This window comes from Marmota flaviventris, chromosome 18 (assembly GCF_047511675.1).
Source record: "Marmota flaviventris isolate mMarFla1 chromosome 18, mMarFla1.hap1, whole genome shotgun sequence".
NCBI classification, from domain to species: Eukaryota; Metazoa; Chordata; class Mammalia; order Rodentia; family Sciuridae; genus Marmota; species Marmota flaviventris.
This window is the reverse complement of record NC_092515.1, coordinates 30,277,598-30,300,693: the sequence shown is the minus strand read 5'-3', so window position 1 is coordinate 30,300,693 and position 23,096 is coordinate 30,277,598. Positions and strand designations below refer to the sequence as shown.

General features: G+C 49.3%; 1 protein-coding gene across 1 annotated transcript; it reads left to right on the top strand.

The window, feature by feature from the left end:
• Positions 1-607: 607 nt before the first annotated feature.
• On the top strand, positions 608-2,610 carry Cbln1 (cerebellin 1 precursor). Its single transcript, XM_027939212.2, has 3 exons — positions 608-871; positions 1,035-1,154; positions 2,413-2,610. The coding sequence occupies exons 1-3, from the start codon at positions 608-610 to the stop codon at positions 2,608-2,610; spliced, it is 582 nt and encodes a 193-aa protein (XP_027795013.1).
• Positions 2,611-23,096: the final 20,486 nt, after the last annotated feature.

Sequence of the window (23,096 nt, the reverse complement as noted above, 5' to 3'; positions counted from 1 at the left end):
TCGACTCCCGGCCAGAGCCCAACCCTGCTGCCGCGCGCCGCCCGCCTTGCCGCGCCTAATAACATCGGCGCCCAGGGTCAGGTGGCCGCGCGCGGACAGGCCTGCCATTGGCCCGGCGGGGAGCGCGGCGCGTCAGGATTGGATAGTGGGCGGAGCCTCATCCAGGGAGGAGGCGGGGCTGCAGGAGGAGGCGGGCCAGGAGGGGCGGGGGCGGGGCCAGGCCGCGGTCCGCGCCTTTGTGCCCGGCGCGCGCTCACCGCCGGCTCCGGCTGCAGCGCCTGCTGCATCAATAATTCAGAGCGGCGGCGGCGGCAGCAGCGGCGGATGCGGGCAGGAGGCGGCGGCAACAGCGGGGACCAAGCAGCAGCGGCTATGCATCCAAGTGCGGCTGGGCAGCCGCGGCACCCCTGAGGCCCGGGTGGGGCTCCCAGAACATCGCGCGGAGGGACGCTTGTCCCATAGTGCGAGAAACAGCAGTTGTGTCCGGGGCAGCGTCGGCGAAGCTGCGCACGGAGCTGAGGAGGGGGCTTCGGAGCAGGGCTGGGGAGGGGGGGCGGCTGGCGCAGGCAGCCCCCGGGGTGGGGGCGGGGTGGGCGCGGGTGCCGCGATGCTGGGCGTCGTGGAGCTGCTGCTGCTGGGGGCTGCGTGGCTGGCAGGCCCGGCCCGAGGGCAGAATGAGACGGAGCCCATCGTGCTCGAGGGCAAGTGCCTGGTGGTGTGCGACTCCAACCCCACGTCGGATCCCACGGGCACAGCTCTGGGCATCTCTGTGCGCTCCGGAAGCGCCAAGGTGGCTTTCTCTGCTATCAGGAGCACCAACCACGAACCGTCCGAGATGAGTAATCGCACCATGATCATCTACTTCGACCAGGTGAGTGCTTCTTGCTCCCGCGGCACGCAGATTGGATTGGTGGGGGGTGGGGGGAGCGATGGAAGACGGATGTCCGATCCTGTTCAAGGGCTCTGCGGAGGCGCGGGGATGACCGTCTGGGACTGAATCCTGTCCACTCCCCTTGGTTCCCGTTTCGTTATAGGTACTAGTGAACATCGGGAACAACTTTGATTCAGAACGCAGCACTTTCATCGCCCCGCGCAAAGGGATCTACAGTTTTAACTTCCACGTGGTAAAAGTCTACAACAGACAGACCATCCAGGTCAGCAGCCGCCTTGGGGCCAGGCCCCGGCCCCCGTAGGGGACTGCTAGCCTCGGGGGTGCGCAGGCTCTATAGAGGTGGGAGACATGACAGCTGCATGTACCCCAGGATGCTGCGAGGGACAGATAGTGGGGCCTCACAGTTCTGTGACTTGGACTGTCCCTTGCTTTCCCTGTCGCTGGCTCTTGGGACCCAGTCCCATCCCCAGAGACAGTTTTCTGCTTCCGCCTTCTGGGCCCCTCCGAACGGGGACTTTCTGTCATGGTTGTTGCTAGCACCGCAGACAGCTCCCGTTTCCGTAAGCTTCCCGAGACTCCCGCCTTCTCCACCACCGACTGTACTCCCTACCTCTCGCCGCAGCCCAGAAGCCTGCGGGGCAGCTTGTATGCTTGCCTTCAACACCACGGACAGGCTCTCCCCCCTAACCTGACGCCCGGTGCGGACATCCCTTTGCGGACCAACGTGGGTTTTTGAACTAGCAACTCCGAACCCTGTCGGATGAAGGGTGGAGAGAGAAGGGAGGGGGCGTAGTGCCACTCCCTCCTGGCTCCAGCCACGTTCCATTCAGCATTTGCAGGCTCCCCAGGTTTCCAAAGAGATCCATATTTTCTTTGAGCGCAGACCGAGGTGTAAAGCGCTGCTGGGGCGAGGACGCTTGGCTCTGGACTGACGCTGCCGCAGCAAGGGCAAAACCAGGCAGGGGCGGGCGCGGCCAGAGCTGGGGCGGGCACTGAACCCGTGGTTCAGAGATAAAGCGCAGAGTGCAGATTGGCCTGTGATGTCTACCTAGCCAGAAGCCCTGTCCCGCTTCTTCATTACCTCTCCACAGTGTCCCGGCAACTGGGACCTGGAGGGACCAGGATTTTTGTTTGTTTGTTTTTGTTTTCCGGGCACCAGAAGCTGAGTTGCCCGAGTTTCTCTTTGAGGCTAGAGAAAGCAAAAAGGTCAAAGGTCTCAGGGAGCTCTAAAGCCACCCGCTGGTTAAGGCTCAAGGGGATTTACTTGGGGCGCTCATTTGAGGAACTGGAATGAAGGTGAATCCCATTTAGCAGGCAGACCCTTCCTCTCCCACAGGTTTATGGTCTTTCCTTCCCCATTGGACCCTCAGCCTAAGCTGCAAAGCCCCCTTACTCTCGCCAAACCCTCCCAGCCAGTCCTTGGAGGCTATTATCCAAGCGCGGAGGAGGATCTCGCTTCTCCACCGCAGCTTGGGGACCCGCCTTGGTTGCACCTCTGAAGCTGGCTTTTCTCTTTCTAGGTGAGCCTCATGTTAAACGGGTGGCCAGTGATTTCAGCATTCGCTGGCGACCAGGACGTGACGCGGGAGGCCGCCAGCAACGGAGTCCTAATTCAAATGGAGAAAGGCGACCGAGCATACCTCAAGCTGGAGCGGGGGAACTTGATGGGGGGCTGGAAGTACTCGACCTTCTCTGGATTCCTCGTGTTTCCCCTCTGAATGGCCCAAAGCCTGGATGGAGGCCGGGAGAGGGGGGAAGGCAGGAGAAAACAGGAGGGGGAGAAAAAGTCTGAAATTAAGAGGGCGAGAAAGTAGCACCACTTGAAACTTCCTACATGTTCACTGGCTGTATCTGGGCAAAAATGTGCGCATCTGCGGTTGGACAACTTTGTCCATTTCCTTATTAGGAGAAGTAAATTCCGCTTAGCTCTGCGCACTCACGTTTCCAAAAATAAACTCGCCTCCCCATTCCAGGTTCAGTGATCAAGCAAGTGACTGCCTCGTCATTGTTTCTGACCCCCATGTTCTGTTCCCAACAATTTATTTAAAAGAAACTTTGTACTTAACTAATAATGTAAAATCTCTCTCCCTGTCCCTCCTCTAAATCCTTCCACTTATTGAACCCTAACATGTTTCCTCTTTCTTTTTTGTTTGGAGAGGGGGTCAAATTTTTTTGTTCTCTGTTTTTGCTTTGGAATGGGGGAGGTAGTTTTAACTTGACAAGTATTGCTCTTCTTAAAACACCGCTCATGAGTTAATTAGCTGAAGATACTCTGTATCCTCGGCTGCTTGCTAGCCGAGAAAGGACTCACCGTAGTGGTGACTGGTTTAAAATATACATAAATATCTATCATTTGTACACGAAGAACTCTTCCCAGTGGAAACTGGCTGTATTTCTGTATTTCTATGTCCTATTCGGAGTGATCGTGAAATCTAAGGCTGCTCGATGTTCTGATGCTTGTCCATGCCCGCGTGCTCTGTGGCTCCACAAGGAGGTTCTTCCGGACGCTTCCTCGTCCTCTGTAACATACGTGTGAATAGCCAAGATTTAATTTTGCTTTGATCCAATAAAGTCGAAGTGGGACTTTTATTTTTCTGAAACAGCTTTCCAAACTCCGCATCTTCCCCAGTTGTGAGGTCGCAGGGGCCTGGGGTGTCCGAAGGGCGAGCAAGATTCAGAGACAGGAGAATACCACCAGAGAAAGGCCAGGCGCAACGGCTTCTTGGAAAAGCCAGTCCCGCGCTTCTTGAACAAGGCCTAGGGCCAGCCCTGCCTTCGCCCGTGCTCGCTGCTTTGGCGCAAACGTTATGAAATTTGCCCGAAATCGTGGTAGGCCAGGCTTCAGCCATTGGCCTGGGAGTGAAGTTTGGGTTTTTCGAATTCCAAACGCATCAGGAATCATCCCAATTCGAAGACCCGAACCAGCCTGTCAGCTTTCCCACCCCTTCTGTCCCTGGATGTCCCCAACCCTCGTCCGCTCCGCAGTTCCCGAAGCAGTGTATACCACCATTGGAAGCAGTTTTATACCACCACCTCTGAATTCCGAGTCCACCCGCCGGATTACCCGGGTGTGCAGGACTGGTGATTGCGCTCATTCGCAAGACTTTTGTTCAAGAGGTTCGTCCAGGAGTTTTGATTGTATCGGAACACAATGTGAAAGCAAAATTGAAATAAACGACTTCATTTTAAGTCTGGAAGGCTGGCCCAGTAGCTTCGGCGGCCGGGAGCACCGGCAATGGGAAGCCAGGGGTGGGGGTGGGGGGCGACAAAGGGGGGGGGCGGCAAGGTCAAAGGGCCAGGATTCACAGCCGGGGTGGTCCTCTCTAGTTGTGGTTCCTACTTAGAGGCTTTTTCCTGGTCGGAGGTTCAGGGTTGAATTTAATTGACTCGGGCAGAAGGATGGGAAAAGGGGGCTGGTTAATAATAGCACAACAGGCAACATTTCCCTTTGGAGAAATTTTTTTTCCTGGAGCTTTTCTGAGTTAAAGATTCACCAAGCACCGGCCTTCATTTGAAACCCGGGCCCTGATTCTCCTCCACGCGCAATCCAGAGACGGCCGGTTATTTGTAGCGGGCGCCTTCCTCGCAACCCTAGAGGCCCTAAGTCCTGCCCGGATAGGTAGGGGGTAGGTAGGAGCGGACAGAGTGCTTTTCTCCTTCTGCCCAACAGTCCCCCTTCTCCCCAGCTAGTGCCTATCGAGGTGAGGAGGAGGATGAATAAGGGATCTTAAAGGAATTTCAAAGAAAAACTACTCCTTTTATAAGGAGACACACTCTGTGGTCTTCCTTTGGGGAAGAAGTCAGGGACAAAAGGAGTCTTTGACCGAAGAACTACCTCCGAACAACAGCGCTGCGGGTGCAGAAACTGCTCTGCAGGTGTGTAGGGATGCTGCCGGTTGCTTCGCCCTAGATTTGAAGCTTGGAGGCCCTGTGGTTGGGGAGCCACACCCGAGGAAGCTTTGTCCAGAACACCTCGGAGTTCGGCTGGCTGAGGGGCGTTCCCCTTCCTGAGGGCAGGAACAGCAGGGTTTTGTTCTCGTGGCTGAGGCAATAGGGGACCACAGGAGTGTGTTCCAGCTAGGTGAGCGACAAGTCTCCTCTCTGGGCCTCAGTTTGTCCATCTGTATTCAGGAATGGGAGGAATCACGACATCCCCAGGAGTTTCTCCCGCTAGGTGGACTCAGCCATCATTTATTCTTAGACCAGGGCAGGACGGGTTCTTTCGGATCCTCACGTCTGGAGTGGTTGGTGAGTCCTGGCTGGAGCCTGTGCTGACTAGGCCAGGGGAAAGCCCACCTGTCCAGGAACTGGGGCTCACTCCTGACAAGCAGCTCTAGGGCCTGGAAAGCAAAAATAGCCAAAGTAAATGGGCCCCCAGGGGGAGGAAGAGGGAGAAGTGCCCCCTGACTACCTGTCCCCCCTTCCTGGGGGAGAGTCCCTGCTTACCCCCAAAACTTAACTTGGCATTGAAGATCCTGCTCAATCTGACTCCAGCCTCCTTTTCTCCCACTTGCTGACCTTCCTTCTGCCATTTAATGAACCCATCTTCCATGATTCTTTATGCCTCCACACCTGCTGCTCCTGTCCTTGAAGTAGCTTTTCTACTTCACTTTTCAAAATCCTACCCCCTGAGGATCTAGGAAGTTCAGCTAAAAGGTGGCTTCCTTTGGGAGGCTGTCATGCCCACCCAGGACAAGGCACTCACTACCTCCTTAGTCTAGGCCTTGCTTGCCTGTGGTGAGGAAGGGGACACCTGGGGCTGGGCTCCTCGTCTCCCACTCGCTTTATGATTCATGGGGCAGTGGTGGCCCATGCCAAGCAAGCACTTAGGAGTACTAAATTGATGCCGGTGCCCCAGAGGGCTCTGGGGTTCTTACTTTTCCAAACAGGACAGCTCCCCCCATTGGCCTCCCTCACTTCTGGGGTGAAGATGGGGGTGAGTGTTCCTTTTGTCAGGGACAAGTACATCAACCTTTGCCTGAAAATTGAGCTCCCAATGAGAGGACATCAGAGACTCCAACTGGAGTGCTGGGAATTGAGAGGGATGGAGAAGAAAGTGCCCAGGGCTCAGTAGGGACTTCCTCCCCACCGGGGACCTGAGGCTGGGGAGGGGGTTGTGGGACGGTTCTAAAAACTACACCTCACTGTGGCTTCCTTTAAAGCTTTAAATCCTCTAAGTCCTTGCAGATCTGGGCCCTGCCTCCTGCTTTCATCTAAAATAAAATGCTTTAGAGCAGAGCCTCTAGGGGTTCCAGAGCCCCTCCTCCCACAGCCACCATTCAGCCTCACCCTTTGTCTGAAAGGTTTCTCCCCAGCCCAGGTCACCTTGGTTACTTCCTTGTCCCCTGCTTTCATACTAAAGGACACTTCTTCCAGGGAGCTTTCTACCTCCCAGGTAGGCAAGAATTGTCATCTCTTCTTTGACCTCCCTCTTTGGAGGATGGCCTCTCCTGCAACCCTGCCTTCCCAACCCGCCTCTCTGAGGGCAGAGGCCGTGTCTTGCTTCGCAGAGTCCAGCACCCAGCTAGGCCTAGGGCTGTGGTGAGGGGAATCCAGGCAGGCTTCTGGCACCCAACGAACTGGCTACCCCACCCGGTTCTCCACACCGTGCCAAGCGTTCCTAGCAGCCTGGGCACTGCCATCTCTGCTTTCCGAGAAGTCGCGCGGGGTCGCGCAAGGTCCTACTGGGGCTGCGGGCTTGCCTGCTCGCCGGCCGCGGTTTCCACCCTCAGCAGAGCTGAGCGCGCGCCTCCCAAGCTGCGCCAAGGAGCGCTAATGCTCACAGCGCGCGCGGATGGGCTCCTAATGAGAACATAATTATCCAGATGGAGAGGGAGCCTCGCCCCGCTCCTTAATTGTTGCCTTAATGGGGTGGCGATGGGGGAGACTGCCGGGAGGAGGGAAGGGCCCGGACTCTCCTTCGGGGGTCAGGGTGGGTCCTGGGGTCCGGAGGACTGAGTGATAAGCGAAAGACCCCGAGGTACAGCGGTGCGCGCTGCACGCAGCCTGTGGCTTTGCGTGTGACCTTACGCTACTTTCCTCCCCAATCGGCACCTTATTTTTCTCAGCTCATAAATGCGAGGGGTGGGCTAGAAGACGTCTAGGTTTTCTTCCAGGTGTTCTTTTCTGATCCACACGTCTGGAGTCTAAGCCTTCGCTGGCCATTCAGCCACCCACATTCCAGGAGGTGCTCGGTCAAGTTCTTGCCACCGCCACCAGCATTCAAACCACACCGCGAAACCCATTAAGGACTGGGGGAAGGGCGGGCTCCTGGAACTGAAGGTCAAGCCCAGAGGGAACTCTCAGGCACACCTCCCGTTAAGCTAATTCCTTGGAGGGTGAAAAGGTTCCCAGGGGAGAGATCAAGGGTTTCTTGATCTCTGTGTAAGGCCCGTCATTGACGATGTAAACACCCTTTCTGAGTCTCGGGTTTCTCATATTTCAAGTGCGGACAATAACATCCTCAGGACAAGGGTAGCTGTGAACTGGTGTGAAGACTATGCTAAAAGGTATTGGTACACAGTAGGCGCTGACTGAATGAAATAAAGCGCAACAGACATCTGGTGTATCACAACTGGCACAGAAGCAGTACATAAGGGAACATCTGGTAGATCCCCACACTGATCAGAGGGGAAAACTGAAACGGGGGGGGGGGTGGACACAGAGCGAATGAATTTATTGAATGGTCGATGCAGGGAAAGGATCCGGTGTTCTTTCTTTTACCTGAAGGCTCCTCCCACCGTCAATCACCAAGAGCGGGAGATTTCACCCCCTAAACATCGTTCAAATCCACCCCTGTGCTTATATTTGTGTTGCCCACCGTGGGTGCACACTCCTTCGCTGGCGCAGGAGCACTGTTTGCTCGCCTGTGTCCCTTTATAGGGTATTCCCTTCCAGGCAGTAACCGTGTCCTCCTCATCTTGCTTTGCTCAGTGGCTCCCATGGTACTGGGCACAGAGTAAGTGTCCTGTGACGGTGTCCTGAGCTAAACCAAATTGGGGCTGGCACAATTGCAGGATATGAACACAGCCACTGAAAATGTCCTTTAGGGGATTTCCTGGACCTCTCAGTCTCTCCTGTCCTGTCCTATCCCCCTATATAGCTAACAGGAACACTGACAAGGAAGTACTTTCTGACCTTTGGGCAGACAGGGAAGCATTCCTGGGCACTGGCACTTACTCTCATCTCCTCTGTGTCGGGTGCATCCCCAGGAAGTCCCAGCTGTGACCCTAGGAAGGCAGCAAGCAGAGACACTTGGGGTGGTATTTGGATTCCTTGCTCCGACTTCTCACTGAGCTTCACTGTGTGCAGATGAGACTGTGCTTCTGCAGCAGCAAGGACCCATGGCACAGCTGATGCCAACATGGATATAAAAAGAGGTCTCCACTTGATCAGCCACAGCCCAGAGCCTAAGCCTAAGAACCTCTTTGCTTGCCTTGCTAGGTTCCAAAGAGTACACTGCAGGGGACCAGAAACTGACTCCCTCCTAACCTGGGCAGACTCCAACCTGCCTCTGCTTGAGCTCCACTTCATTTGCAAAGCCCTCTCTGATCCCCACCCACAGAGGGGATCAGAGGGCCACACCCTCTTCTGACCACCTGCATACTCCTATTCAGGACACACCCTGACCACAATTCTGTTGGATCTAGGCTTGGTAGGGATTGGGCGCTGGACTGCACATCTCTTGCTGTGTGTGCCCAGGGGCTGGTCGCGTCTGATGTTCTTTAAATGTTCCTTGAATATACAAATGAACGTGTGAATGAGTGGGCAGGTAGATGGAGGACTACTCATTCGCTGTGGGTACATCTGCTTGACCCACCCAACTGTGAATTCCATGAAGTATTCTACCATTATCTCCCTTGTTTACAATTATATTCTAAGTGCCTGGCACAGTGTCTAGAATACAGTTAGTATTAAGAGTACTTCTTGAATGAATGGTATTTTATGTATGGGACTCACTGGATCATGAGATTCCAGAGTGCAGGCTTGGAATTGTGCTCCTCTCTCAATCCTCACCATGCCCCCCCCCCCCCCCAAACATCCACATTTATTCTAGAATGAAATTGCTTGCATCTGTTGTCTCTGGAGTTGACCCTATAGTACAAGTTGTCTTTGCACGCTACTTGCCCCGCCCCCTGCCCAATTTGAGCACCATATTTTATTTTCCTTAATGGATAGGAACACCCTTCCCTTCCATCCAGCCTTGAATAATACGATTTAGTAGAGGTTGACCGGTATTTTCACTAAGTCCAGGATCAAGTCGTTTAGCCTGTGGCCCTGTGTAAGCATCCAAGTTCTAAATGATAGTTGTAAGTGACAAAGAACCCATGGTGCCAATGAGCTGATGAAGCCAGTGGGTGGTTGTCGGGTGCGCAACCAGGAGCTGCCTAGGTCCCTAACCAACACAGAAGCTGGTAAGTCCTTGCTTATGCTAGACCTAGGGTCTCTGGGTTTTGTTTCACCTCAAAGCAGAGTGAACTCTGAAAACCCTTCACAGTTTTGGGTTCTGCTGAAGATCATGAAGGTGGAGTGGGCTCAGCTGATTTCCTCTAAGAAATCAAGGATTCCCCCAATCCCCTCCATTCCTCATCCTCAGCGTCCACCTGGAAGTTCAGCCTAACAAAGAACTCTGGGGAATGCTCTGCTAGCCAGCAGCAACCTGCTTACTCAGGTAAGGTGCCAAGAGCTTTTTCCTCCATCATCAGAAATTACTGCGCACTTTCAGGGAAACTTTCAAAGAGGGAAGAGGGAATTACTAACAAAGGAGAAGCCACTGGGCATTTCTTCCTCCTCATTTAAAAGGAAGCTGTGTGCTCTGCCCAGATCTGGTGTTAGAAAGACTCTCCTTTGTATTCTGAGAGACTCAAAAATAAACTCCCCAATGTATACTTTGCTGAGGAGTTCAGATGATTTTATAATGACTGAGTGGCTCCAAATATGGTATTAAAATGCAGCTGATGAGAAGTCTGCTATTTTACTAACTCATCTGGATCAAAGTTGGTCAATTTAGGTCTCAGCAATGTTCTGAACGCTCTCTCTCTCTCCCTCCTCTTGAAGGAGTTCATTTCAGGTAGATGGATTATTTACTGATTCTGGAGATGCTGAGGGAGAGGGCACGTGTGCAATACCAATTGAGCCCTAGGTGCCGACTCACCCTTCACCCTCCTGTACTATCTGCTCTGGTGCTTTTCCTTCCTTCTCCTCTGGGCTCTTGACGCATCCCTTACTGGGCAGGTTCTCCAGCCCGCGGGCCTACAACATCTCCTGCACCAATGTGAGTGACAGTGGTGTTCTGAGGCTGTGAGGTCTTCAGATGCGTTCTTTGATTGCTTAAATGTGTCCCTGCCTCTGTCCCAAGAATTTGGGATCCCAGATGAAGGCAGAAATAATAAGCCTGTTCCCCAGGGAGGGACACCAGGTGACCTGCAGGGTCCTTTGCCACCTAGGAGTCTGTGTAATATAGGACTCCCCAGGAAGCAGTCAGGGCTTCGTGTCTGATTTTCAGTTTCAAGTGGTCACCAGAATCCTGCCATATAACACCAGTCCACAGCAAAAGCCATCTGATGGTCAGCTCTTGGGGCTGTGACCGGTCTTCTCTTAACTTTTCTCATCCATTTTTTCTCTTTAGAAGCCTGAACGAGCTTCTCAAAACAGGAACAAAACTGCATGATTCCTTCACCTAAAACCCACCCCGGCTGAACCCGACTCCTCCCAGTGTCCCTTCGGGATCTGATGCCTGCTGACCTCTGTGACCTCATCTCCCACTCTTTTCTTCGCACACCTGGTAGCTCACTCTAGCTTTCTGTTAGTTCCCAGAAAATGCCAAGCTTTCTTCTGCGCCAGAAACTTTGTACCTGTGGATCCTTCGGGAGCAAGGAATTTTCTCCCATCTTCCACTTGTTGGGTGACTCTTCCCTCCTCTTCTTTTGAATCTGAGCTGAGAAACCACCTTTGCAACAGGACCACCTGATAACTCTGTAATACAGAGAAGCTTCCTCTGCTCCCAGCTGAGCTCTATCACATTTCCCTGGTTTACTTCTCCTCCAGCAGTTATGACCTTGGGATTTTCCGAATCATGACCTTGGGACACAGTTCATTTATCTGCTGACTTTGTTGAGGGCCACAGCCGAGTCGGGATGACGCATGGCATTTTTGCCAGAAGTAGTGGTTGAGAGGTGACGCCAGGGAACCATTGAGAGGATGACTTTTAAGTTCTTGCAGAGTTCCCGTTGAGTTCCGATTAAGCTCTCGCGGGGATTCCTGAAGAGTTCGCATTGGTTGGGGAAGTGCCAGAGGAGGGATTTCCGGTTGGTGGTTGCTGGAGGAGCCGCGTGGCATTCGGGAGAGTTCCCGGGGAGCGTGTGTGGAGTGTGCTGGTGGAGTTCAGAAATAAGGTTTGTTCCTGCTTCAGTGGCTCGTGATTTGTGCCCAGCCAGAGTGCGGCATGACTTGTTTACTGACTTGCTCCCTCCTTAAAGATAGGGACCTGATCTGTCCTGTGCCTTACCTGATTCCCAGAGTCTGGATGTGAACCTGGAGTAGAGGAGGCTTGATCATAAGTGCACGGACCAGCCATCCAGTCGTGTTCCTCCATCATCTCCTCATTCTTCCCTCACCCCAGGAGCTTGGGAGGAGCTGTGGCCTAAAGGAGGCATTAAATATGTCACCCATCAGCCACACTCAGGGGGAGGGTGCAGGCAACTCTGTGGACAGGAGCTGGTCTTTGAGCCACCTGCTTAAGGAATGGCTGCACCATGCTGCGGGGCTAGGGGAAAGCAGAAGTTTAGCTGTGAATGATAGATTTTTTTCCCCTACTGAAGTTTTCCTGCAATAAACAAGCAAATATAAAAGGAGAAAAGGGACCTTGGTCCGAGGCAGAGGGGTGAGCAGCCAGGATGTCGTTCCTGGGACTGGAACTCAGCTTGGGGCAGAGGTGGGTGGCAAGGTGAGGGCTGAGGGAGGAGGAGGAAGGCTGAGGAATCACCCAGGAAAGAAAGCAGCTTCCTCACCCTCCCTGAGATGAGATAAGGCAGCAGTGGGGACCGGAAGTGCAGCCAAGTGAGCCTGGAGAGGTTGAAAAGATGCAAGGACCCTCCACAGGAATATTCAGGTGGCCTGGGGGTGTCAGTCAAATACTCACCTGACAATTCTCACTTCATGATCACTGTAAGCATGCCTAGCCCCAGCCTTGCCTCTTGGGTCCTACAGGAGATCCCAGGCATGGGGGCTACCTTCCCCACAGTCCAGATGAAGGGTACACAGAAGAGGAGGATTAGAAATTAGGGTTGGGGCATGGGTCTATGCTACTTGCATTCATTCTCTCCCTCCCATTATAAGCTCTTCATGATCCAACTCGATTCTCATGACCTTTGGATTTCACTCTCTTTTGCAGGGAAGAGCAGAGGACCTTGATTCAGAGACGAGGCATTGAAGCAGAGCTGGTTTGGAAGGCTCGCTTTATCACTGTGCTCATCAGGACTCTTGTGGTTTCAAATGACAGAAACTCAAACTGGCCTTAATATCACCCTCCCAAAAGGATCTACTGCCTCCTGGAACCCCCAAGCCCAAAGGGTTTTGAGTTCAGGTATGGCTAGATCCAGGAGCCTAAACAGGTCATCAGAAATCAGCCTCTTTCCATATTCAGATTTATTTCTAGGTGTTGTAACTGGGCTGTAGACAGAGTATGTTCTTCTTGCCTAGTTTCCCCATTAGGAAGAGTGCACTTTTTCTCCCCACTGTGTCAACAAAAATGAATATTGAATAGTGAACTGATTGAAGTCATATATACTTCCAGAACAAATCTCTATCATCAAACAGAAAAAAAAATGAGCCAATTGGCCAGGCATGGAGCCAGTTTCGGGCAGGGGCAGCAGTAGGAAAAGGTAGCCCTATTTGGGAATAGCTGCTACCAAATAAGGGGAAATACATGTGAGGTTAGATTTTCTGGCTGTGTGCCTTGGGGCCAGGAGCCTAGCATCTCTGAGCATTAGTTTCCTTGTCTTTTAAGATTAATTAAGCAAAACACATCTAATTCCATTAGGATTAGTGATATAATACCTATGAAAATGGGAACTAGAATTTCCACAGAAGTTCAAAAGCAAAACTTTGTACTTTATTAACTGGGGCACCTGATAATTTAAAGCTCATCTTAATCTTTGTCATAACATTGTAAGGTGCCTCTTGGATCACGATCTGAAGGCTCTTCTTTGCTTACAGCTGAATCCCAACTGTGGCAAAGCCACATGCCATCTGTCAGATTTTCTCTCTCTCCTTCCCCCTTTCTCTCCTAATTCTTTCTTCCTTTCTTTCTTTTTCAACTGAATCCAAGGATGCTCTATCACTAAGCTGCATCCTCAGCCTTTTAAATTTTTTTTTTGAGATAGAGTGTCATTAAATTGACAAACTTAGCCTCGAACTTGCAATCCTCCTGCCTCAGCCTCCTGAGTCACTAGGATTACAGGAATGTGTCACCTTGTTGGCCAGTCAGCTAGCAGCAAGTTGGGCAGATGGCTGCATATAGTATGTGCACTGCAAATGAGAGCTATTAATGTTGCTCCCAGGCAATTTTTGCCAATGCCTACGCACTCTGGTGTTGCTAATTAATTATATCACAATGTGTCTTTTATTATTTTTTTTCCTCAGAATAGTACAAGCTCCTTTGATCTACTAATGTTTATTTGTGCACACAAGATCATTTGGAGACCTTGTTAAAAATGGCAATTTTCGTTCCTTAAATACGGGTTCGGGGCTGAGATTTTCCAGTTCTAACAAGCCTCCTTTGAGTTTGCAGACCAACTTGCAGTAATAGCATAGGAGTGTGTGTGTGTGTGTGTGTGTGTGTGTGTGTGTGTGAGAGAGAGAGAGAGAGAGAGAGAGAGAGAGAGAGAGAGAGAGAGAGAACAGTTAATTACAAATGCCAATCCACAGATGTGTTGTTTCAGAATCAAATCAACTGGGGTTTTTTTTTTTTTTGGAAGAGAACTTGATGGGAATCATATAACAGAAAACATGACAGACAAAATTTATTGTAGGCAGAACTTTATCACTAATACTTGGTTCTGTCTTTCATGAGCATACACATTCAACAAACTTCACTCTTCACAGTGACAGTATAGCTGCAGAAGCTCCAGCCCTTTCATTGTTTCTGTTCAAATGTTCCACCCCAGAAGTCTTTGCAAAATTCTCATGATATCTCATTGATTGCAAAGGCATTTCATAAAACTTTCTAAATCTATTATTTTGAGAAGACTCTGACCCAGCAGTCCTAAGTCATATTCTCCTGGAAAAGTTGGAAAATGGAGTTCACTTCATCTAAGCATGAAGAATTTTTTTTTTGTGTGTGTGTGTGTGTGTGTGTATATGTGTGTGTAGGAGGAAGAGGGTATTTCCAAACTAAAGTTGAAAGATAACACTGAAAGTCAAGGACCACCCAGGTTCCATCCCAACCCCAGAACTCATTCCAACTCTCCCTTCCACATGTTGGCTTCCATGGTCAGCAGCCATCTCCAGTATCATCTAATGGACATACTCAACATGGAGCCCTGGTCTTCTCTCCCAAGTTGGCTCCTGTAAAAGTCTTTTCCGTTTCAATTATTGGCAATCCCTTTCTTCTGGTAGCTCCACCGGCCATGGTGGCACTGTGCCTGACTCTTATAGTCAATATCCAATCCATCAGTAAAGTCCTATGAACTTCACCTTCAAAGTAAATCCAACAGTCAATTGATGCCGACCAGCATCATCCCCCCTTGGACAGGGCCATCGCCTATCTCGTCCTGGTCCCCCCTCTTGCTGCCCTGGGTCTCTTCACCTCCCAGCACGACCCTGATGAAACGGGAGTCAATCAGGAGAGTTCCTGCTTCCAAGTGGGCTCCCCGCTCCTGTAGAACTGAATGTCAACCATTTATCGTGGCCTTGGTGACGTGTCCTGCGCCCCTCTCCACCTCTGCCCTCCTCTGCTACTCACCTGGGAGCCCCCATGAAGTGCACCGGTTGCCTCTGGCCCCCGGGCTGGAGCTTCAGCATCATCTCGGGTCCTACGCGGGAGTCTGAGGTCGGTCATTTTTGTCGACCCCTGTTCCTGGGGCCTGGCCTGTGCTACAGCGTGGAGGTGGTGAGCCACACCTGCTGACTTAGCCTGTCGGTGTTCCTGTGTGATTTCCAGGTGAAGTGGAAGGTGGGAGAGGAGCAGGGTGACTAATCACTTCCCATAATGAAACCTGATTATACAAAGGATGCGGAAGGGATCATCTGAGACGGGCAGTGAGCCTGGGCTGGCTCTGCAGGAGGAAGGGGTGCCCTGCCCATGGTGGTTGACGCTCACCTCTCCATAGGATGCCTGGGGGGCTGCATAGTGCCTGCTTCCTCCCTTTTGGCCTTAATGGTGACATCCCACCGCAGCACCGTGTTCCTGTCTGACTTCCCCATGGATAAAGAAGGTGACTCCATCTGAGCCCCTGTGCCAGCTGTCCCCGCAGGGGAGCCTGACCACCCAACTCCTGTCACTCTGGCCCTTCACACTGCCAGAGCCACCTTGGCTGCTGTTCATTCCTGGCCTGCTTCTCCCCTTAAGTGTGAGCACCCCACTTCTCCTCTCCCTCCTCCCTCCTCCCTGGGCCGTGTGACCCCAACCCCCTGGTATGGTCACAGAGGGAGCTGCCCACCTCCACCTTCCTGAGTGGTCACTATGGCCCTGCTGTCTTCTTTTTGCTAAAATGTCAGCTTAATTTCCAAGTCCAAGTGAACCTGCCGGAGACATCAAAGGCCCTCGGCCATCACCTTCGGATCTGAGTCTGGTTTCCAAGTTCTTTTAGGACTCTTTGGTGGCAAGGGACAGAAACTGACTATTTTACATAAAAAAAGGAATTTCTTCATACGCCCTTGGGCAGCTCACAGAAGGCTGGAGAGAAGGATGAAGAAGGAGGGAAAGTCAGGGAGCAGGAGGCATCTGCGGTTAGGTCCAGGGAACAGGACATCACGACAGTCCTTTGGGGAGCCCACCTTCCAGGGGCAGCAAAGGTAGTGACTTTCCTTCTCACACCACGAGGCTCGGTGTTTCACATCCCTGGAGAGAGGACTCCATCCCAAGCTCACGCTCCACCTAGGGCAGGACTGGGCATCTTGACTTTTTGGCCATGCTGGGGCTGTGGGCAGTGGAAGATGGGGGACCCAGTGTGTGCCTCAGGTTGAAGTGACGGTGGAGATGTGGATCTGGGGCGGTGTCCTAGCTCTGCTCTGGTTAGTTGTGCGGTTTCCAGTACGTTACTTACTTATTTTTGGTGTGGGGACATCAGTTTTCCCATCTGAAAAATGAGAATGATAATAATGCCTACGGATTGTGGCAAGGCTTATTCAACGACATAGCAGATGCTCAATAAATATTAGTTATTAGGGAGAGAGAGAGGGGGAGAGAACTCTTCCCTCGGATTTCTGGGTAACTTTCCCCAATCCCTGGCTCTGATTTCCCTGTGGTTTTTTTCATCCTCTCCCTCCAGATTGGTGGCATCTGGTCAGAAAGAAGGAAGTTTCAAGACCTTCCTGGCCTGTAGGTCTGTGAACAGAGGGATGGAAACCATGGGCTTTAGGGACAACTAGACCTTTTCCAGATTCTGATTGTGCTACCTGCCGTCATGCAGTGGGGCTCCGTGGCAGAATATCTCTAGCTGTTAGGAAGAAGCAGGACAAAAATCTACTTCCTGGTTGTTAGGGACACCCATTCATTCATGGAGAAAACAGTGACCAAAGCCCTACCCTGAGCCAGACCCTGCTGCAGGGTCTGAGAGGGCAGCATGGAGCAGAAGACAAGGTCCCGTCCCTGACCTCAGGCTAGCAGCCCTACTGGGATCCCAAGGTCACACAGAGTCACACAGTTACCAGGACTTATCAGTGCTGTGGAGGAGACGTCTGTGTCAGGAGCTCAGCCACGGGGAGCCTGATTTGCAGCTGAGGTTTGAAGTTGGGGTGGGGAGAGCATTCTTGGCAGAAGCAACGGTATGTGCAAACCCTAGGGAGGGACATGTCTTCTGTGGAAGCTCTGGAAGGACTGAGCAAGGGCTAGTGTGGTCCCCAACAGGAGGACCAGGAAAGCAGGTCAAAAGGAGGCTGGAGAGTGGCAGAGCCAGAGCCTGCAAGCCTGGGGCCAAGGTGGGGACTCGAGCCCAGCGCAGGGAGAGAAGGAAAGATTGAAAGCCAAAGTCTTCCATTTACAGCATGCCAGGCTGACTGCTAGGAAGAGAAAGGCCCAGGAGGGGACAGGAACGGGGGCATGCAGACAAGGGACAAGGCCGTGACCGCCATCAGGCTTAGGGATCAAAGCAGTTGGACTAGCGCAGTGACAGCGAGGTTCGAGAACACGTCTGGAGTCAGATCTGGCAGCTAACTCCTTAGGATTTAGTGATGGATGGTGACATGGAGCTGAGGGAGGGACGCGTTGAGGGGTGGTCTCTGACTTCCCCATGAATTTTGGACAGCAGCACTGCCACTCCCATAGGGGAGAACCAGATCTGCAGGGAAGAGGGGCTGTGAGGCCAGTGCCCCGGGGACATGTCACATTTGAGGTTCCTTTGAGATATCACATGTCGATGTCAAATAGCCAGATACCAGGTCTGGTGGCCGGGAGGTCAGGTCTGAGCTGAAGGAATAGAGTGGAACTTTATCAGCGTTAACTTTATCAGTGTCAAGAAGCTTCTCAAGAAGCCCTGAGCAGAAATGAGCGAGCCCAGGGGAACATCAAGGCCACCTGGGGAAGCTCTTGGCAAGTGAAGCCTCATTGTTGCAGAGACTTGCATGTCTGCCATGTGTGTGTGTGAGTGTGTGTGTGTGTGTGTGTGTGTACATTCCCACAGCCAAATCTATCCGCTTAGGCTGCTGCTGTTATTGGCCCCAGGGAGAGCGGGCCTTGCCTGAGATTGGGACTTTTTACTTGATCAGGCCCTCGTGTCACCTAATGAGGGTGAGGACCCAGAAGGGACTCTGTTATGGTGGGCAGGGGGAGGGGAAATACTGAGGCCCAGAAGGGGGTCTTATTAGGCTCCTCTCCCCTCCACCAACAACTGCAGCCTGACACTTTGATTGAACTTCATTTCTTTCTTTCTAACGTCTTCCCTGGAAGAATTACGAGCTCAGTTTCCCCCAACAGCACCAGAGGGAGGACGGTATTGGCGATGGCATAAAAGCCAAGGAAGAGAGGCAAGGGCAGAAGAGGGAGCGTTTATCCTGCCCCGAGTCCTGGAGCACCAGCCACCTCCTGAGCCAGACAGAGAGAAACCCAGGGCTTTAAAAATAGAACCGCTTAATGGCTTCAGGTGGGCCAAACAATTCAGACGGCAGCTGACATTCCTGACTCCAAGCAACGGATCCCCAGAGAAGGCCAGGAGGGCCCCAGAGCCCAGAGCAGAGGTAAAGAGCAGCTTGGCCGGAGCAGGAGGGTGAGCTGGACCCTGGTCCCGCGTTTTGTTGTTAACATCTCCCTGAACAGAGGGGGCGAATCCCTAGGGACAGGCGTGTCCCTTACTGTGGGCAGTAGTGTACCCAGAGATGGTAACAAGTGGTAGGAGAGGCTGTTTCCAGAACAGACCAGAACATCTGTCTGCAAGCACAGGTCGCTGTCTGCAAAACAATTCTCAGAAGATGCAATTGTCTTTTCAAATGATGGCAGGGTTGGTGCCCTTGGGAGGCCGAGGGACGGGTAGAGGTAGACATGGGACAGTGTGCTCAGTGCCATGGTAGAGAGGAGAGCCAAAGGTGCGTGAGATCTTGGTGGAGGCTGGGGGGCTTCAGGGAGGAGGTGACTTGTTCTGAAAAGCCTTTATTTGTCAAAAGGGTTTTAAATTTATAGGAAAATGACAAGACAGCACTGAGTTCCCATATACCCTCCTCACCTGGCTTCTCCAGTTATTGGCATTTTAATATTCCTAGGCTACATTGGTCACGATTAATAAGCCAATATGAGTCCATTAGGATGGGCTAAAGTCCATACTCTATCAGATTCCTTTCATGTTTACCTACCATCTTTTTCTCCTCCAGGACACCATCCAGGACACAACATTATATCCTTAGGCTCCCTTGGCTCTGATGACCTTGACAGTTTTGGAGAGAACTGTCAAGTAATTTTTAGGATGTGCCTGTATAGGAATTTGCCTAATGTTTTTCTCAGAATTGGACCAGTGTTATGGATTTTTGGGAAGAAGATGCAGAAGTAAAATGTATATTTTTTTATCATGTTATATCAGAGGTATATCCCATCAACATGGCTTGTCACTGTTGATACTGACCTTGGTCACCTGGATGGAGATGCATTTGCCAGGTTTCTCCACGGTAAAGTGAATCTCCGCTCTCCTCCTCCCATACTGTCTTGTTTGGCAGGAAATCACTACTTTTAAGAAGTGAGGAGTTATTTTTCCCTCCTCGAGTGCCAAGAGCATCAGTTACTTCAGATTATTTTACAAGGGAGATTACTTATTCTTTCATCCATCCATCCATCCATTCATTCTCTGGGTCATTTATTTACGTTGCTATGGGCTCGTGGATATTTACTTTATAACTGGATTATAATTTTGAGGTTCCCGTTGCTCCAGATTTGGGCTTTGGGGGCTCTCTCAGTGGGCAGCTGATATATTTCCTTCAATGTATACACCCTCTGGACCTTTCTCACTTTTTGGCACATCAAGATGCTCTAAACTCATCTTGAACATTTCCTGCTTCCGTCTTAGAACCAGCCATTTTTCTAACAAGTCCTGGCTTTTTAAAATTGAAGGATGATATTAGAACCTGCTAAGGCTTGGATGTGGACCTCCAGGGTTTGTTGTGAGTGGAGGCTTGGTCACCAGGGTAGTGGTATTGGAAGGTGGAACCTTTAAGGGGTGGAGCCTAGTGGGAAGACTTGACATCATTGGGAGCATATCCTCAAAGGAACTGCGGGACCCCAGTCTCTCTCTTTGCTTCCTGGCTTGAGATGTGACCACTTTCTTCACATGTACTCCAGTCATTGCTGCCCACCATCTACCATCTACAAACTGGGTCCTCACCGGAATAGAGGCACGGAAGGTGCCAAGCCCGCGAATCTCCAAAACTGTGAGCTAAAGAGACCTTTTCTCTTTGTGAAGAAGCTTGTCTCAGGTGTTTTTGTTATGGTAATGAAAAGCTGGCTAATATGAAAGTCAAAATCTGTGTGGTCATGAGGTGTCCTTGCTTTAGAAGATCTCTTAGCTCACAGAACAACCAAATATATGTATCTACTAACCAGTGTATATACATATAGCAATAAATATTTTTTTATATAACCAGCTATGTCTGTATTAAGCTAAAGATGAGTTCACACCAGTGTCTCAACTCTAATTCATTACATCTGGATCATTGTAACCTCTACCTCTTGCTTATCTGTAAATTTCCACTCTAATAGTGAGAAAAATGGCTCTCATCATCTACCACCCATTGAATTCATTTTAATATTCCAGTATACATGTCTAGCAGTTCAGAATTGTTAACCTGAACCCATGTGGGAAATCACTTTATCAAACGGAGTACAGTACCCACACGGACCTCCTTTTGTCTCGCAGACTCTCCTTTCCAAAGTTACTTAGGTCAGCTCAGTTTCTCCCCACACCCTTCAACTGAGGTCAGCCCAGACATTTGTAATACACTTAAAATTCTTTTGTGACAGTTTGTATTCCTTGGAGGGAACCACCTCCTCCTCCTCTAATTGTTGAAAATTTGCATACATTGAGGTTTACTATTTGTGTTGAAAAACTTCTATGGGTTTTCAAAAATGCTTACGCTCATGCAGCCACCATTACAATGTTATACATAATAATTTCAGGGCTCTAAAATCCTCTAAGCTTCATGTATTCTTTCCTAACTCCTGGCAACTGCTATTTTTTTTTCATTGCAGGGGATCGAACCCAGGAGGTACTCTATCACTGTGCTACATCTCCAGACTTTTAATTTTTAATTTAGAGACAGAGTCTTGCCAAGTTGCTGAGGCTATCCTTAAGTATGCAATCCTCCTGCCTCAGCCTCCAAAATTGCTGGGATTACAGGCATGCTTGGCTTGATTTTTCTATGTATTTGTCTATTTTTCTTTTCTAGAATGCATAGTTGGAATCATACAGTATGTCTCTTGGAATGCTTCTTTTACTTAGCAATTACAAAGTTCTTTTCTGTCTTTTCCTGCTAGATAGCTGTTTCATTTTTATTGACATCCAATGCATGGATGTACCAATTTATTTATCCATCCAGCTAGTGAGGGTTGTGTTGGTTTCTTATTGTTTGGGGCAATTATGAATAAAGACGCACAAACATTTGCATGCAGGTTTTTGTGTGGACGCATGTTTTCATATTATTTTGATGAATACCTGGAACCAAAATTGATGGATCATAAAACATTATCTTTAGCCTTCTAAGAAACTGCCAAGCTGTCTTACAATGTAGCAATACATTTGTATCCCCCGCTTCAACAATGAATGAAAGATTCTGTTGTTCTGCATCTTTACCAGTGTTTAATATTTTTAGTTTTGGATTTTTATCTATTCTAATAGTTTTAATTTGTAATTCACTAATGGCAAATGATGTTTAATATCTTTTAATATGCTTAATTTTCATTGGTATATTTTCTTCAGTGAGATGGCTTTTCTGATCATTTGCCCATTTAAAACTTGGTTTAATTGTGCTTTACCATTAAGTTTTTAGTGTTCTCTGTATATTGGAGATGCAAATCCTTCATCAGATATGTGTTTTTAAAATATCTTCTCTCAGCTTGTGACTTTTCTTTTTATTTTTTAACCTTTTTTTTAGTTTTTAGTTTGCACAGCAGAAGTTTTAAGTTTTAATAAAGTTCAACTTTTTCTTTCATGTGTTTTGGGTGTTACATTGAGAAACTCATTGTCAAACTCATGGTCACCTAGATTTTCTCGTTTTATTTCAGAAGCTTTGTAGTTTTACACTTTACAGTTAAGTCTTTAATTCATTTGAGCTAATTTTTGGAAAGGGTATAAGGTCTATATCTAGCCTTTTTTTTTTTTTTGGGCACATCGATGGATTTTTTCATCACAGTTTTGTAGTTTTTCTGCATTTAGATAATGCACATATTTTGCTAAATGTATATCTAAGTCTTTAACATTTTTAGTGCTATTGTAAATGATGTTTTGTAGTTTCCAGATTTCAATTGTTCATTGCAAACATAAAGGAAAGGTTAATATAAATATTAACCTTGTAACTTGCAACCTTGCTATAATCATGAGTTACAGGAGGTTTTGTGTTGGTTCTTGGAATTTTCAACATAGAAGCTTGCTTGTGCCATCTGCAAACAAAGATTTTAATTTTTTTCAATGTTCACACCTTTTATTTTCTGTTCTTCTCTTATTGCACTAGCTAGGAATTCCAGCACAATGATGAATACAAGTGGTGACAGGGGACATCAATGTGCTATTTTCAATTATAGGGAGAAAAGCATCCAAGTTTTTAAACCTACTTATGAACTTAGCTATAGAATGTCCATAGATGATCTTTATCAATTTGAGAAAGTTCCCCTTTACTCCTAGTTAGCATGAGTGGATGTTGGATTTTGTCAAATGCCTTTTCTCCATCAATTGATAAAATAATATAATGTTTTCTCATTTTTAAAATCTGTTGATGTTGTGAATTGTTTTATTTGATTTTAAATGTGGAACCAGCCTTGCACACCTGGGATAAATCCCACTTTGTTATTCTGTAGAATTCTTTTTGTACATTATTGTATTTGATTTGATAGTATTTCATTATGGATTGCATCTATGCTCATGAGGGGTATTGGTCTGTAGTCTTTTTCTTACAGTGTCTTTGATTTTGGTATCATGATAATTCTGATCTTGTTGGATGAATTAGAAAGTGATCCCTCTGCTTCTATTTTCTGGAAGAGTTATAGAGAGCCGGTATTATATGTTCCTTAAGCTTTTGGTAGAATTCACAGTAAAATCATTTGGACCTGGTACTTTCTTTTTGAAAGGTTATTAATTATTGATTTTTAAAGTAGATATAGGTCTATTTAGATATTTTTTCCTTGAATGAGCTTATGTCTTTCAAAAAATTGGTTCATTTCACCTAGGTTGTCAAATTATGGTTATTCATATTCCTTTGTGATACTTCTAATGTCCATGGAATCAGTAGTGATAGATTCCTTTTATTCCTGATATTGGCAATTTGTATCTTATTTCTCCTTTTTTTCCTTGGTTAG